The sequence below is a fragment of the Amborella trichopoda genome, chromosome 11, assembly GCF_054954075.1.
Source record: "Amborella trichopoda isolate Santa Cruz 75 chromosome 11, AtrichopodaSantaCruz75HAP2 v2.0, whole genome shotgun sequence".
In the NCBI taxonomy this organism is placed as follows: domain Eukaryota; kingdom Viridiplantae; phylum Streptophyta; class Magnoliopsida; order Amborellales; family Amborellaceae; genus Amborella; species Amborella trichopoda.
This window is the reverse complement of record NC_142346.1, coordinates 17,616,862-17,635,253: the sequence shown is the minus strand read 5'-3', so window position 1 is coordinate 17,635,253 and position 18,392 is coordinate 17,616,862. Positions and strand designations below refer to the sequence as shown.

Below are 18,392 nucleotides of genomic sequence, written 5' to 3'. Positions count from 1 at the left end.
GATTTGAATGTTTCTCTAAACAACTTTGTCAAACAGAGAATGATTTGTATGAAGCAAATTTTCAAACATAGAATAATTTGCATGAAACAAATCTTGTTTGTTTGGTTAGGTCAGTGGTGGGAGTGGATCCTTGGATATTATGTTTGCAGTTTTCAAGATGCAAACCATCAATCCAGGCTCCTGAAGTCCTCATGAGTTGAGTTCATCAACTAGAATTTGTAAGTTCTAAGAAGTAGGACTTATTTTTTGTGCAGCTGTTTATATGAGGGATGGGTGATTCACATTGGTAGTGGTATAATGATCCCCTTGACGTGCCTTCATATGCTAGTCTTTGAAGAGAGGAAATTTTCTCTAGTGTTTTCAGGACACTGATGTGAACTGGTAAGGGTACTAGTCCGGTCGGACTAGACGGTTTTGACTGGTTCGTTGCTCGTATTTGTGTGGTAGTTTGCAAAATAAATTATGAAGAATTAGGAAATATTAAACAAGGTAAAATTACAGAAAAATGGAAAAAATATAAAAATTATAAAAACAAGTAAAAAAATTTATTATAAGAAACAAATAAACAAACCAAGGGATTTTACAAATTGTGAAGCCCTTGAGTGTAATACCATGTAATGTAATCATGTGTATCTGTAGTGCATGTGCACGTTTGCATGTCCACAGTAGGAGGTTTTATGCATGCTTATACCCAATGAATGTGCTGGATTTCTATGTGCTCTTGTATTCGCTCTCTCCGGCATTACCATAATCCTCTTCTCCTATCGATTGGCTTTTGAAACAATAATAACTTTTGACATTTAGCCAAAACAAAAGTTTATGATAGGACGTTGCAAAATAAAGGTCTCTCATGCTGAAGTTTGGTATACCAGTGGAGTGTCTAAGGCGGGCCAAGGTGCCCACAATGAGCCTTCCCCCGGAAAAATGGGCTGCCTAGGAATGTGGCCACCTAGAGCATGCGCCTAGATGCCTTTTGTTGGTGGCATGCCTGCACCACCTTGACGGCTATGCAGCTGAATTTTCAAGCACTGGAGATGACTGATGAAAACTCGCAAATGGAGGTGTAACATGTAGTACGCATGATGCTCCTTGTAGTATGAATGGACCCCTGAATTCGCAAAAAGCTAAATCTGGGCCTGTAGTATGTCACATCCATGTCTACCTCCTAGGCTACAATCTCTTTTTTATTTGGAGATGAGTCATATGACTAAATGGCAAGGGCTAAGCCTCCATGAACAACATTTGATTTATTTTCATATGTACAGAAAATTGTACATGTTATTCCATTGTTGGAAAGTCATTTGATGCATAATTGTTGTTGACTAACTTCAGCATATGCATTGTTGAATATTATTATTATTTTTTTGCTTGATATGGTTTGATAAATGAATGTTTTCTGGTTGGCATTGGAGATCTGGATAAGCACTATTACGAACAAAGCAAATAAAGGAAAGATTGATTTTTGGAACCTGATCTGCGCTTCTTTGATTTGTAGGATGGTGATCCCCGCCTATCATGTTTTGGCCTAATGAAAAATAGTAGGGATGGAAAAAGTTACAGTACAAATCTGGCATATACACCTCCAGAGTTTATGAGAACTGGTAACCATTTCTCTTTTAGATTGTGTTCCATTGCTGGAATACTTTGCAATTATGAATGCTCAAACTGCGGTACTGGTGTTCTGTACTCTTGACTTCACATTTAGTAGGTAAACTGTGAAGTCCTATTTCTTTATATTAAGTAATTATCAGTTGTTTTGCATATTGCCTCTCTTTGTGCCCAATCTTAACATTTTGTACAAATACAATTACCAGCAATGTTTTTCATTGTGGATATGTATTTTAATAATGTGTTATGGATATGTGTTTTAATATATCTGGACCAAGGAACTTATTAGTGGTGGTTTTAACAGGTAGCTTTAAAACTCTCAAAATATCTTTCGTACTAGTTATCCCATTAATGTTTCCTTAATTGCCTATTGAATGCTTGGGAGGGATGGGATAGGGTGGAAACTTCACTTCAGAGAGTTACCAGATGTAGGAGAATCTCAATGGATGTCTTTCCATGAGGCGAGTTTCTAGAGGTATACTTTCGCGGTGCAATGGTTAATTGAGAGTAAAAGTAACTCTTGTTTCTTTTCTCAGGTGTTTGAGGTTATGACAAGCTGCTTAATTCTTGAGCTGAGGTATATAACAGAATTTGTTTTCCCAAGTTGGCCTCAATAGAGTCAAGGGGACCTTTGTCTCTGATGAGACTCATAGAGGTGATATGAGTTTCTGAGCAGTTGAGGTGGTTGTAATTTTTGTCCTGAGGTATAATTCTCTCTAGGGTTTGATAAATTCACATTTTATTTCTTCTAGGAGTTCCAATGTATATATTGGAGATTAATTCAATTGTTTGTTGTTATTGGCTTGGGGTTAATGTCATATAGGAGGTTTTATGCGCCAATTATAGCCCTAAATTTTCATTCCTTGAAACTTCGTACCAAGGTTAATGCTTATATAAGTTTTCTTTTATTTTGTTTAGTTTGTTGAGGAATTTAAATCTAAAATACTTATGTCAAATCAGGCATTTCTTTAAATTAGAATGGGAGGAACTTAGGTTATATGAAATCTATAGGCATTTATGAAAGTTGAAAATTTTGAAAAACTGTTTACTTAAAATTTAGAGAAAATTTCATAAATATCCGTTATACTTTGCGTTATTACGAATGTACCGAATAGTTTCCGTTATTACATGTATGTCTGTTTTTTACCTTTTAAAACGCAAGTTTTTTAAAAAGACGACTTTACCTTTTTTCGGATGTTGAACAACCGAATTGGAGGGTTTTTTGGATGTTCAACATCCGAAAATAGGCCGAAATATTGGAGGTCTTTGGAATTTCGCAATCATTTTTCGGATGATGAACATCCTAAAATATGCCATTTTTTGAGGTCCAACATCCGAAACCATTTTCAAATATTTTCAGATGTTCAACATCCCAAAATGTGACTTCGAAATTCTTGAAACCTTATGCAGTCACATTTTCGGATGTTGATTATCCGAAAATGTAATATTTTCGGATGTTGAACATCCGAAAAACCCTCCAATTCGGTTATTCAACATCCGAAAATGGGTAAAGTTGTCTTTTTTAAAAAATTGAGTTATAAAAGGTAAAAAACGGACATACATGTAATAACGGAAACTATATGGTACATCCGTAATAACACAAAGTATAACGGATAGGTTTGTAATTTTCCCTAAAATTTATAGCAAATTACACTCGTTTCATTTGAAAATAAAGGAAGATGAAGTTGAATCCAACGTCTCAGAGTATTTTATTTTTAGTTTTATCTACAAATTGTATGAATATGAAATTTGGTATGTGTTATCTTCTTAGTGGGGCGTACCTTGAAAAAATATTAAAGCGAATTATTCAATAAAATATAATGACCAAAATAACCCTTGAAACTTTCAGAGGTATTTTACTCATTTTATTTTATTCGAATAATTTTTTCATATTTTCTACAAGTGTGAGTTTAAGAGAGGAGTGGACACCCAAAATTTGGTGTCGAAATATTTCGTAGAAAAAATTTAAAATAAAATAGTGTAGAGACGTGACATCGTGATTGGGGCCATCTCAGTCGTCCATTCGGAATGGATGGCTGGATAGGGGATGTATATAAGTTTTGTGCATTAGGGAAAGCATAGAACAATGTTGTTATCTTCGCTTCGCTTCTGTCGAAGCACCCGAAGTCTTCGGGTGAAGCACTCGAAGTGTTCGGGTGTTGCCTCTCTATCGAAGCGAACTAAATTGCGAATTACTCTCTTATATCTTAAAGTTTACATAAGAAAGATGTGTTTCACAATGACTGCGACGTATAGATAAAGTACAAAACCAAACTACCACCTCACTTATTATCATATGTATAAAGAGAAGTACAAAGGAAACACAAACCCTACCCACTTTGACAGGGTCAAAAAGTAAAAAAAACGAGATTAATATTTTTTAAATTTAAAAAAATTATTCAAGTATTTTTTATATGTTTTAAATTTAAAAGAACCATTCAAGTATTTCTCACTATTATGCTCCAAACCCCAAGGTATTAAAAAATAAATTAAAATTAGTAGTGTTGAAGTAATATTTTAACTATTTTATCTATTATTGAATAAATCTATATTATTAATTTTTAAAAAATAAATTGTATTTTTATTTATTTTAAATTAAAAAAAAAACCCGAAGTCTTCCCCCGAATCAGTTGAAGCACCGAATTGCTTCATTTTTAGGATCAAACCAAAGCAGGCTCCAAAGCGAGTCTAACAACATTGGCATAGAAAGCTTGCCCAAGAACTTTATAAATGGGAGTATTTTCTTGCAATTCTAAAAATCGAAAGTTAAATGTTGTAGATGTTTGCCAAAGCTCACTGAAAAAGTGCTTGTCAAAACGAAATTCAAGATTTAGATATATAATAAGGTTTTCTTTTTAAGGCAATGGATAGGATCCAAGGATTGTTTTGAGGCATGGGGTGTCAGGTTTGAGATTTACACCAGGATGTTAATTGGTTTTTGAGTTCCCTAAAATTTGTTGAATATTTTTTTAGGGTGCTGATTTCAATCTCCCATGTGACTCTGATGCAATGTTATTTTGAGATGCATTTTGTAAAATGAGTATGCTTGATTTGGACCACAAAAACCTCACGAGGCTAGACTAGAGCGTCCATTGAAGCAATTACAGAAAAACGTTCCTTCCTGCATACAAATGCATAAAATTGGATACATGTACAAATGCCTCTTAAAAACTTCATGTTGATGCTTGTTGTCAAAATGTGACATGGAAGCAATGAAGTACCATGGTAACGTTGCTCTGTGGATTTATGTAACATTAGGAAAGAATGATGGTTAAAGAGTTTGCTGATTGCTGTGAGTTGTTATTTTTGCCATACTGCGATAGCAACATTTCTGTGGGTCTTCAGTATTATTTCTAATTAGCATTTGGTTGTGTTTGCACTTAACATTTGTCCCATCTCTCCTTTGGCCAGAATTGCTAAGCTTAGTGAATCTGAGGCTGTGCTGGTTTAGTGTTTATGATGCGGACGTCTGTTTTTCTTTTCTTTTTGTGGATGTTTTGTCTTGTTTTTTCTCCCCTACTACCTTTCTTTTTCCGCCCCGCCAGCCCCTTCTCCCTTTCGCAGTCTCTCCTAAACTATTTCTAACCTGCTCTCCTTCTATCACTCCCTTTCTATTTCTCTCTTTATACATCTGCTTTCTCTATCTTCATCTCTCGTCATGTCTTTCTCCCACCTCATTCCGTCGTTCTCTTTGTATCCCCCTTCTTCTCTCTATCACCTACTGGGTACTGACCAGTTTTTTAGCTTTGGGTGAGCCCCTGGCTTGTAGGCTGTTATTCTAGATGTGCTGAGCACCTGGCTAGTGGGTTGCCACGCATTGTTTTTTGATCCTCTGTTGGTTTTTTAGCAGTCAGTGTGTGGCTTGCCGAACCTTTTTTGACCATTTTGTTTTTTTTGCTTTCATTTGTTTTGTACAAGGAATCCGTGTATGGGTTGCCTGAAAGTCACGTCTCGTGAAAATTTTGTATATCCTGTACCTAAATATAATTCACATTCTAAAAAACAAAAGGTTCCCAAATTTGGCCTTGTTGCTAGGGGCTTGAGTGATTCAAAAGTATAGATTCGATTCTTTTTTTATTTTTAACTAATAACTGGAGATTCTACTTACAATTGTCACTAGACATTACAGAAATAGAAAATAAACCTACTACAATCTAAGATCTTTAATTCTTACTGCCAAAGAAAACTTACAAATTGAATTCAAACTTACAGTATGATTTCTATTACAATTAGGACCTCTTAAGCAAATATGAATCAAGAACTAAAAATAAAATGGCAAATAAAACTGGAAAGACTTACTGAACCTTTGCCTTGGGTTACCCCCTTCGGACCTAGCACACCCCAACTCAACTGGGAAGCAACTTTGGGATACCCTCTATTTGATCTATATGGCATTATTTGAGCGTGGGCAACTGGACCTAGGGTTGTTTTAGACCCTTTAAACTTTTGGAGCATGCCACGATGTCGCACCTCCCCTTTAACCCAGATGGGCTGGAAGTGACCCCTCTCTATGCCCTAGGTGGTTCATGCCACCCTGGTCTCTGTGGTTGGGGCTGCCGCCCTAGAAAGAGGAGAGAGAGCTGGAGAGAGTGAGAAGTGGTGTGGATGAGGGAGAAAAAAAGAGAGAAGTTTGAATTCAAGGTGAAGAGAATGAGGGGAGGACCCCTCTTTATAGAAGTTTTAATGACCCTAGGGTATTCCATCTTGAATTAGGATTCAATTTGACCTTAGGATTCTTAGGTAATCCGTGAGGTGAGAGAGAATCCAATCAGAGTCATCTATTTCTGAAATTAACCATCATTATTTAGGAAGAAATCTAGAAATATTATTCCCGTGAATCTTTTACCCATATCTTCTTCTAGTTGAACTAGAACGAGATCTTCCAAAAATCTGATAAAATCTAGACTCGTACTCATACAGAAATAACTTCTAATAATTTTAGAAATCCAAGTCAACATGAAGATCCAATTCAAAGTCAAAAGCATATTTTCCAACCAACAATATCTTTTCACAAGACTCCCTCAAGATTTTCTTTGACAAAATAATAATAATGTCTTTATAATAATTTAGATTTAGTTGGGTGTCCCACTTATGTGGGGCGTATGGTCCATGTGGGCCCCCCATGTGTGGGAGTTGGGTCCTAGCCCCCCCTACGTGGGTCCCACCTTGCCCCTAGTAATCTTTATGATGTCATCATTGCCCTTTACAAGGTTTTAAATCATAAAATTATTTCTTAAAATTCTGAAAAATATTTGACATCAAAGAAGCATAAATAATGTTGAAAACTATAAGAAATACCTCTAGAAGTGGATTGGTATCAATGAGTCGGGGAAAGTGATTATTAGGGCACTCCACTTGTGTTAGAAATCGTGATCCACAAATATCTTCTCAGTCCAACACAATAGGACCCATGACCCACATTCATATGCAGGGCCTCATTATTGGCCCATCAAAACTAGCTAATAGTGGAAACGCAGTCCTGGTATGTGGATTATTGGTTCCATTAAGTGTTAAGTCACATCACATGTCATTATAGTGCAAGGGCGACTTTCTCTATGCGCATGTACATATAGCCCTCTATACGGTTGCTTCCTGGGATGCAGCTATCATATGTACATATCGTGTAGAAGTTTGTTAAAAAATTATCATTTGCTTTCACATGTCTACAATCTCAAACAGGAGACCACGACGCTCTTGTGGTCTACGTCCGTCGTCCCTAGACATCTCTCTGATTTCAACAAGGGATGTCCCTCTAGGAAACCCTCAATGGTAGTGCCCATGCCCAGGGAAAAGGCTTTCGTACTAGACATGGGCCAAAGAATGCCCCTTAGGTTAGTCAACCAACATAAACTCCCATTGAATTGCGGAACTAACTATATTTATTATTTTTACACGTTCTCACAGCCTTTAAAGGCCACAAACCCCAACAGTTGCATTGAGAGTATTCATTAAAGTACAGGGAAAAGATTGGTAGTGCACCTCACATCTCACTACCCCTTCTACTCCTCTATTCAAAGTTTCCTTTTCTGTTACAGATATTCTTTGGGGATTTGGGGCAAAATTGGTGACAGGAAGTGGTCCACTACTGATTGAATGGAAGTTTGGGGATGGGGATACTTATCACTGCATGGACTAACAGTACGTCCTTTAAAATACTTGGTTTTACTTTAGTTGGTTGAACTTCTTTGGTGGATATTGAAAGCAAGGAAGGTTAGAGGTAAGAGAAATACTGCCCCTTTGGGAAATTTCATCACTTTGTGATTGACAGGCCATGAAAGCATATACCTTTGTTCATGTTAGCTTTCTGTCTAGGATCAGTTGATGTTAGATAGAATAAATTGGTAGTTGCTTTATTGGAACAAAATCGTACTTGGAGCAATTTGAGTGTGATGCTAAGGGGGGTGGGTTTAAGATTCAAGGGAAAGATATCAAGGTTTTACAAAGACATGGTAGGATTTATGTTGGTGGTCTTTGCTATTCTATTATGCTATCAAATTGCATTGTGTTTCTGAATCTTGAGTGCTTCTTTTTAACATGGATATTTGATAAAATATTTGCTTGATTGGAGTGAATTGAAAGCTACTTGTGTACTGAATAGCTAGTAACCCTGATTGCTTAATGCATTGTTTGAAATCTATTGGATTTATGACTTGGAACGTTGTGGGAGATGGCTGTCTTAAAGGAGTTGATAATATGGGGCCAGATAATCTTTCTAACAAATGAGTCCCACTGATGATGTAGTGTAGTGAAATAAATTAAGAAACATAAAGATAAATGATGTGGTGTGCATTAGTTTGCATTGAATGCTTACTCCGGCCTCTCCACAGACATTTTCCAGGCATTTCTTGAAAGCAGTGTGTTTATTTCAACATGGATGCTGGTTTAGATTATTTGTGGCTCGAATGTGCATATTTGCATGAGTCCATTTGTGGTTATCATTTGACTCTTTCTTTGTGAGCATTTTGGGTAAAAGAATTATTGACTCTGTACAGAGTTACCCCCCCCCCCCACCCCATTAAAAAAAAAAAAAACCAACAAACAAACAAAAAAACAAAAAAACAAAAAATGAAAAAAAAATCTGCATGTGTCTTGTTTTGACATGGCTGTTTCTTTATTTATGGAATTATGGCCTAGTAGTCATTTTTTGCATTCATGCTTCCATGTTTTGTGTATGAGATTTACTTCATTCTATTGTTTGCTTATTTAGCAGAAAAATGCAAAACATATGTGCATGTGTGCTATAATATATTTTGCTTCCCTAAATTCTTGCTGAAATCTTAACATTTTAGTACCAAAACAAAATGCTTTTTATTATTGTAAGGTTAAGTTCTTATTATAATATTGCTTCTGAAAGGAACCATTCTTTTAATTTGCTCTTCAGAATTTGCTACACAATTCAATTCATTAGGCATCTATTTAGAACCTTCTCACAGGCTTTTGTACCAGCCACCAATTTCTGCTCCGATCACATGACCACTGCCACTCGAAATCCCATGGACTTCTCCTCAAAGCCCATGAAAGATTCCCTCTAAAAATATCATATACATTTACACCATTTTTAGCTTCTCAAATTGTGGAGTCAGGCTCTCTTCCTTTGTCCAAAGATTCTACGGTGGCCAACTGACACCAAATTATCTGGAAGAAACAGCTCCAATCAACATTCCCGATTTCCTTTCAGCCTTCGTCTCTTTTTCCCCCATGGAGAGCAGAGTTTTCAGAATCATATCTGAATTGCCTTGTTTTCACTTTTTAGTCCACCTTTGAATGAATACTTTTCTCACTTCTTTTTTCTTTCGTTTGAATTCTCTTGCATCAATACTTGTTATGTTGTTATTTATATGGTTTGAGATAAGTTTTTACCTTTACGTCCTATTTTGTTTTGTCAGTAATCAGGGTGAAGTTCTTGCAGGAAGAGTCACCAAAGAGAGTGTAATTTACAGTTATGGTACAGTTCTCTTGGATCTTCTTAGTGGGAAACATATCCCTCCAAGCCATGTAAGTGATTCCCTTTCCCATTGAATTCTTCTGTACTGAATTTGGAGAATGGGCTTTATTTGGGCAGTTTCATGAATGATGACTTTAGTATTATGAATGAAGCTCGTGGGAACACAGTTCCACATTCCCAGAGCTAATCCTTCTTGGGAGATCTCAACCGTTTTTCACAAGATCTCGATCCCGTTTGACATGGGATCATGATCCTTAGTCCTTTCTCTCACTAATGGGGATCTGTGTGAAAAACGACAAGGTAATAGTTAATTTGTTGGTTAAAAAGATTACACCTCAATAATTTCAATTTTTTGGAGACAAGCTTCCCAAAAAGTAGCAATAATATCTAATTATAGCTAGTGGTCTGTTACCCGATTCATGTACATGTAAGTTACCTTAAGAAGGCATTAAATGTAAATTTGAATCTTGGAAATAAAACTTAAGGTAAGGTAAGCTTAAGGTAAGCAAAGTGGGTCATAATGGATAGGTAAGCATTGGCTTCAGAAGTTAATAAAGCTTAAGAAGTTAATAAAGCATTGGCTACAAATAAATCATTGGCTTCAGAAGTTAATAAAGCTCAAGGTAAGCAAAGTGGGTCATAATGGGTTGGTAGGTTACACTAAGAAAAGGATTTCATTCAAGGTAAACTACCAAAAGGTGTTTGTGCTCTAGAATGTAATAAATTTTGGTATTACATTTGGACAATCGTTCTCCCTAATTTGCAAATTGAACCATTCAAACTGAGTTAAGATAAAATCCGTTTTTGTTTTTCTTCTTAAATATAAATTTTTATGTAGATAAATGCATTAATGAGTATATTAATATCCATATATATTTTTAATAATGTGAAGATACGGTATATGATGTTTTCCAAAGGTTTTTATGATATGCATTCACATATAATTTAATATATTTATAAGTAGATTGTAAATAATGTTCTAATTTTAGTCTATTTCATATACGTGATTGTACCTGTTCCCATGGTGCTCCCATACTAGGGAGCTTCTAGCCACGATGATTCCCCTTCCCGCTTTCGCTTCCGCTCCTCCTGCCTCCATTTGCAACTATGCTTTAGAAATGTAAAATTCTATATCATTCTGATGCAAACTTACTGAAGGGAGCAAGGCAGTCATGCATGTTATTGGCGTGTCGTACTTCACTTATAAGAGGGAAAGGGAGAAATTGTTACTCGGGTACACCAGCATTTGAATCAATTGATCGGAGATTAGGAAGATAAACTTCCATTTATGATAGTTTTCTTTTTGTGGGACAAATTTATTTGATATTTTTAGTAGTTCTCTGGATGTCTGAGTTTCTTCTGTGGTTCAGAGTTTGTCTTGAGTTTTGGAGTGCCGGTCATTGCACTCTATGCTAAAAAAAGAAAGAACAAAACAAGATCCTGAAACAACTGTACTGTTAAATTCATCTCTTATCCTCACAAGTAATTTGGGGTTTGATTAAATGTGGTTTTGCTTGGGTGTGGATTTGTGGTAAGTTGTATACCTTTTATTTAGGTTACCCACTCCTGTTCTGCCATAAGAGATTGGCTTTCCATAGATTATTGTTGCAGACAGTAGCATACCTATCTGGTGCCAGTGTGTGCGAAGTGTAGCCACCACATTGACTTGGTGGCTCAAATTCTGATAACTCAAGTGTTTGAGTCAAAGTTTGAGAGAACGAATCTCTCTAATTTCCAGGAAATGCCTAACCAGAGTAGCTCCTCTATTGACAATAGCGATTTATATCAGTGGCCAATTCATTTTTATCCCGTAACTTCTCGTTTTTGGCATCCTTATCCCTCTGTGTGAAGTCTCTTTCAGGGACATCATATTTGGAGTCAGAATAGTGCCCTAATGTTTCATTTACTGAAGAGAAATTCAAATTTTGTGGGATTCATAGTTTTGCATAGGATCCTTTTGTAGCCACCACATTGACTTGGTGGCTCAAATTCTGATAACTCAAGTGTTTGAGTCAAAGTTTGAGAGAACGAATCTCTCTAATTTCCAGGAAATGCCTAACCAGAGTAGCTCCTCTATTGACAATAGCGATTTATATCAGTGGCCAATTCATTTTTATCCCGTAACTTCTCGTTTTTGGCATCCTTATCCCTCTGTGTGAAGTCTCTTTCAGGGACATCATTTTTGGAGTCAGAATAGTGCCCTAATGTTTCATTTACTGAAGAGAAATTCAAATTTTTTGGGCTTCATAGTTTTGCATAGGATCCTTTTGTAGCCACCACATTGACCTGGTGGCTCAAATTCTGATAACTCAAGTGTTTGAGTCAAAGTTTGAGAGAACGAATCTCTCTAATTTTCAGGAAATGCCTAACCAGAGTAGCTCCTCTATTGACAATAGCGATTTATATCAGTGGCCAATTCATTTTTATCCCGTAACTTCTCGTTTTTGGCATCCTTATCCCTCTGTGTGAAGTCTCTTTCAGGGACATCATTTATGGAGTCAGAATAGTGCCCTAATGTTTCATTTACTGAAGAGAAATTCAAATTTCGTGGGATTCATAGTTTTGCATAGGATCCTTTTGTAATTACCCAGATGAAAAAGGTTGACAACTGCTTCCGAAAACACCAATGCTTGTGAACTATTTTTTTTGTCGTGAGAGTTCTATACTGAAGTAATAATCATATGTGTTTATTTTCTGTTTATATTTGACAATGGTAGTCTACACGCAGGCTCTTGATGTTATTAGGGGAAAGAATACTTTACTTCTAATGGACTCACACTTGGAGGGGAAATTTTCACCAGAAGAAGGGACTGAAGTTGTCCACCTTGCTTCTCGTTGTCTGCAATATGAACCTAAGGAGAGGCCGAATGCAGCTGAGCTTGTTGCAGCATTGACACCATTACAGACAAAAAGAGATGTAAGCTATATTTCTCATATTTGTTGTTGATTATTTGGATTCACTGTGAATGTTTTCCTTGACTTTGTTAGTGAGTTTCCTTTTCATATCATTGAAATTCATTGTAATATATATTTTTTATATGCCTGAGCTATTTTCAGTAGGAAAAGCACATCAGATTGAAACCAAGCAAAAAGTTCAGATAGTTATTTCTCTCTGCGCCCCACATCGAATTATCCAAGTATGATTCACTATTATCTGCTGTGAACAATTAAAATAATCTGGGAAAACTATTGGACAGTACGTGCGTCACCTGTATGTGATTTGTAGGTGCCCAAAAGCCAGTAATTATCTCTTTTAGTGATCAACTTTTTCATGGTGGCCATTTTCCGTCTTTGTCGGGTAGTTGAACTAAATGGCCGATGCTGTTATTCATTGAGAAAATGCCTTCTAAATGCTGGTCTGGGAATGGTTAAAAGTTAAAGTACATTCTTTAATGTTTTTTGCATTTTGCCCCTTGCCAGTTTCGTTTTTGTGGATTGTGGACCTGCAGTTTTCTTTAAAATTAGGTGCATTACTTTAAAGTGGTGGCTGGGGAGGCAGAATGGTTAAGAACAAAAGCCTGAGGATAACATGAGTTAGTCTCATTTGCTCGGTGTACAATTTCAGTCTCCTCTGAGTCTCCTTAATGGGAGCAGAATGGTGAAGAAAAATAATTTTGAGTCTCGAAGAGAATAAAATTTTCTACGAAGTGATCTGAGGTGGATATCCTGGGTTTATTATCATATCCAAAATTTTGTTATTGCAAGCACTCACCTACTCTAGATGATTGTTTGGACTCATGTACTCATTCAAGTCCAACATCATGTTGCTATTCTTGTTTCCAAATGCTCTTCTACAGAGTTCCTATATGCTTCCTCATAACAAAATTAACATATCAGTCTGGCTCAGATCTTGTCCATAGTTACTGGGAACGGGAGTAAAAAGAGCTCATGGATCGGGATCGAGAGTGCGGAGCGAGGTAGCTTGAAGATCTGTGTTTGGGGGAATGAGGTCTGTACATGGTCAGGTAAAAGGATCGAGATCTGTGACTTTTAGGGAGCACGTTCCATATTTGCATAGGAGAGAATTCTTTACTAAATGGGATCGATTTCCCCGACGATAAGGATCGAGGTTACCGACATTCACTTATTGTCTATATTGTAATTTGGGAGCGAATTCCATTGAACAATACGTTTAACTTTTTCCAAATTATCAAACCCCGTATCAAATGTAAACGAAATTCATGTTTGTGAAGTTCTCTGTAACATTTTGTTGTCATTGGAGTATGATCTCACACATAGCGATAATGGCAATCCAACATGGTAATGTAATACCTAAGTCCTCGATTCCATGTTAACAACGGGAATGGAGGGTGATAAAAACAATTACTTAAGCAAGAAGCACTATAAAAAATTAATCATGTGGTCCATGAAAAAAATTTCACACCTTCCTACATTGGTATCCCTACAAGGCTACAACGCACACATCCTCATTTTTGGCACCAATCAATTGATTGGGCAACTCCCACTCAGTGTTTCAACAAGCGCTAGGTGGGTCCTAGGCGGCCCGGGGGGTCTAGGCTGCCTAGCGGCTAGGCGGGCGCTCAGAACCTGTGCGGCCCAGTAGAAAGAGGAATTTCTCTATAGTCTCTAACATTATAAGTATAATTGTATAAAACATAAGAATTATGGATTTAGGGCACATCAAAATTCAAAAGTATACTGCACAACACGTAGGAGCACACACTCCATAAGACCAGAACCATAAGTCCATATCCAATTATGAATTATCCATATTCCGTAGTCTGATTGATAGTCCACACTCCAAAATTCACCTTCCATATATGGTTAAAACCTAAAAAAAATTAAAATTTACCTACCAAAGTTACCAAATACCAAACCAGTGGAACCACAAATCAACCTAATAATGGATTGTTCTACCTCATGACATCCCTTCCTGTCCTCATCACTGTCATCATCATCATAACTGACTTGAACCCTAGACCTAATCTCTGCTATAAAGGCACGTCTCTCATCTTTTTTCATTTTTACAAGACTCATAAAATTTTTTATTTCTTCTTTAACAGCATTAGGAGATTTTTTACATGGGGCAATATCCCCCATAATACCAACAAGATGTTTCTTGAATCGGTTTATGCCCCCTTTTGTATCCTTTTCGCAAAACTTGCATCTTATGCAATTTTTATCCAAACGATTTGGGTTGTAGCCATATTTGCAACCCGGATCACTACTTAGATTAGATCCTGAAGAAGACAACTCAAAATAATAGAACTTAAACAAGCAATAAAAAAAAATCACTAACTTTGATTGCTCGACTTCAAACTTCCACCTCTAAGATGTTTTTAAAGACTCAAAATCTTCTAAAAAACCCTCTAATAGATTTATAAAAATCCAAAATTATATCTAATATCAATAATGATGTTTTTTATCAATTTCTCAGAACTTTGAAAAACCCTTCGATCCTATGAAACTCGAAAACTAGTTTTTTGGGATTTTTCTCTCTCTTAAATAGGCTCTAATGGGTTTTAGGTTTCAAATGAACCTAGAACCCACAATTTTGCCCCTCTAATGGGTTTTAGGTTTCAAGGAAGTTAAGCGTATTGACATTCTTCAATTGAACCATAATACGACTAACTTTTGTATCTCCTTCCATCTTCTTGCTTCTCCCCTTGTCCTCTCTTTTGTTGCCTTTCTTTGATACTAGATGTAAATCACGATTCACAAAGCGTGTAAAGTTGTGAATTGTAAACTATGTAGGAATCATGGAATTTAGAAAGTTTGTAGGTCCTAAAACTTGGTGGTCCACAATCCATTGTATGTGAACCCTCGCTCCCAAATTATTGGATACACAATCATGTTCTTTATCAGATGCATCAATTGATTGCAAAACAATTGTCCCAAGTGGACAATTTACCATCAAATTCATTACACTCCTACACCATTGGTCAGACCATCATTAGTCATTATGATTACCCTAAACCGAGCCCATACATCCCTATGAGTCTTAACATAATCATTGGTCAGTTCTACCTCTTTTTTAAGTAGAGGCCCTTTGAGCTCGTATAGGGGTAGGAATTATATATGTAGAGCCAAATTGTCCCACCGCTTCCACCTTGGCTTTTTGAGCTCTTCAAAGTAGTGGCATTGAAAGAGATGCTTGCTTGGTAAATCCACTGAGCTAGATACTGATCTGCGTTTTCTTTTTTATCCTTTTTAGATGGCTATCAATTTTAGTTTGTCCCTTTCCTCGAGCCGCAACAACAGGATTGGGGGGGTGGGGGGCAAAGTAAGAATCTGTAGGCCCAACACTATGTGGCCTACTATGCCTAATCGTCACATCTATCATTGGCCTAGCCCTACTTTCATACACCTCTTTCTCTTCTCTTTGGTTCCTAATATCTTTCTTCTTCTTGAACCCTTCTAGAAGGCCCAACATCTCATTCCTTACGTCTATTGAGACGAGTGCAAGGAACAACATACTCTTTTATCCCCGCCAAATGCTTCTTGAATCTATTAATTCCGCATGAATAGATTCTCTTAAAGTAATTGCATTGGATCTTTTGTTTGTCCGATGGAATTGGGCATGTGCCATGATTCCACCCCAGATCAATTTATTACCCAGAAGAAGACATTGAGATTCTTGGAATATGAGTATGTGACAACAGACAACTCAAGAGTCAACACTCAAGATAACCTGAAAGTATAGAAAAGCTCAATTTAGTCAAACTTAGCCAACATAATTTACTATGAAATATGAATTTTCAGTTTACAAATTGAAAACAAAGACAAACATATTACTCAATATGATCAATTGTAAACTAAAAACAAAGGCAAACATATTACTCAATATGAGTAATATTGTCAAATTTTGTATTACAAAACAATATGCAAACATATAATACTATATAAACAAAAGCAAAAAACACAAACATATTACAAATAATCGATTTTTCTTTAGAAATTATAAACATAACCAAAACATATATTGTAAATAAATATGCATCATATAGACAAATGTATCTTATAAATTTTTAATCTTGCATTAGAAGCTAGAAACAAAGCCAAACATATCCATTTAGAATATATTAAATTTTTTTGATTTTGCACTATGAAGTAGAAACATAGCCAAACATACCTAAACACATGTTATAATCACATGTGTTTAAATATAAACCCAAGAAAATTACCTAAAGAAAATAACATAATACAATACTCATAAAAAAATGAAACCCTAAACATAAACATTTAAATCTACTAACCTTTCAAAACCCAATCAAAGTAGGCTTCAATTGCTCACTTTAGGATTCCAAAACCTCTCTTTGATAAGATTTTTGCCATCCAAAAAGCCCCGTGTCAAATCCTTTTTGATTTCACAAGAAAATGAAAACTTCGAGTTCGAAATTGATTTTAAATCTGTTTTTGATTCAAGATAAAAATGGTGTTTTTGGGAGGAAAATCTCTCTCACTAGGGTTTTGGAGAAAAAGGTGTTTTTGGGAGGAAAATCTCTCGCACTAGGGTTTTGGAGGGGAGGGGGGGAGGGGGGGAGGGAGGGAGGCGGGGGGGGGGGCAAAATACCCCCTATAACCTATTTTCCCTCTTTTCAAGGGGGAAAATTACTAAAAAAGCCCTTGAGGTGTGGCTTATTTTCGTCTCGCTGAAACAGCCCAGGGCGGGTTCCCTGATGGTTGGAGCTGGGCGCCTACCCAGGCGGCTGGGTGCGGGAGTAGTCACCTGCCTTGGCCTACTGCCACACCCAATGCCATATAGCCCCAGGGCGGGACGGTGAGGCCTACTAAAGATTGCCCTCACTAAGACCAAAAGTTACCATATATTTTCTGAGTTCTTCGATGCATGTCTTTTTGGGCCTTCTTCTTGCCCTTTTAAAGCCTTCCACTTGAAAATTGCACTTCCTAACTAGTGTTGTATTAGGTCTACACAGCCCTAAAAGGGCAAGGGGAAGGCCCGTAAAAATTTGCATTCTAAAGACTTACATACCTCCCCAAAGGAATGATTGTGAGTCTCTTGTCTACATGAGATTGGAATGCCACCCCTCACACCTAAGAGCATTGATTATAAATTTGGGTGAACACTCTATATTGTGAGCTCGTGAGAGTCCCTTGCATCTCTGCCTTGGACATATCCTTTGTACATTATTTACATATTAATACAATGGGTGGGGTACCCTCTGAAACCCCGAAAAAAATAAAAAACATATGTTAACAGTTTCGAATTTTAATATGTGATCTCTCTTATTCTACTATTTATTGGTTAGGCCAATCTGTGCCTTCATCATGTGATTAGGATCTGATCTATCTGAGGTGGGCTTGGGTCATCTAAAACGTTGACTTTTCCTTTTTATTTCTTATCATCTTTGTCTCTAGGGAAAAATTTTGATGTTCTTTGCTTGTGTTCTATAGCATTGTAAGTTAGACATTTACTTGTGTCAGCCTATTATGATAAATGTTTTAGCTGGATTTTTATTTTAGGGATTCTGTACAATAAGATTGTTATCTTTCATGCACAAAGGTCACAAACATTAGTTGTAAAATTGGATGGTTGGGCTGCATTTGTCCACACATAACAAGGAAAATTTTCGGATTGAAAGTACACTGTAAATGGTAAATCCGTAGCAGTTAAAAGTGCAATGGCTATGGGGTATTGTATGCCTCGAGCTATGGTCTTATTGTATACTTCATCCTACATTTCCTTTATGAATATTAGAGGGAATATATTCTACAGGTTAGATCTATCTCTGTGTTCTGCTAACTTAGATGTGAATTCTGCCAGAATCTGGATTTCTTGAACTCTCCATTGATATATCTTTGTTTGAAACGTTATTTTGCCACCGAGGATAACAGGCAACTCAGGCTTCTCTGGTTT

The 18,392-nt window shown here is 36.6% G+C and overlaps 1 protein-coding gene across 6 annotated transcripts in view; it reads left to right on the top strand.

Moving 5' to 3' along the window:
• LOC18444898 (serine/threonine-protein kinase BSK1) overlaps positions 1 to 18,392 on the top strand; it is a 49,514-nt gene that overhangs the window by 29,387 nt on the left and 1,735 nt on the right. For 3 of the 6 annotated variants that reach the window (XM_088852122.1, XM_011629000.3, XM_088852121.1), the window contains 3 exons: positions 1,496 to 1,601; positions 9,518 to 9,603; positions 12,282 to 12,470. In XM_088852122.1, coding sequence (XP_088708248.1) covers positions 1,529 to 1,601; positions 9,518 to 9,603; positions 12,282 to 12,470 — 348 coding nt within the window. In that variant the 5' untranslated portion in view covers positions 1,496 to 1,528. Of the gene's footprint in view, positions 1 to 1,495; positions 1,602 to 7,643; positions 7,821 to 9,494; positions 9,604 to 12,281; positions 12,471 to 12,610; positions 12,691 to 18,392 lie in introns of those variants that run through there. The other 3 variants (XR_016044609.1, XR_016044610.1, XM_088852123.1) reach the window with 3 other exon arrangements.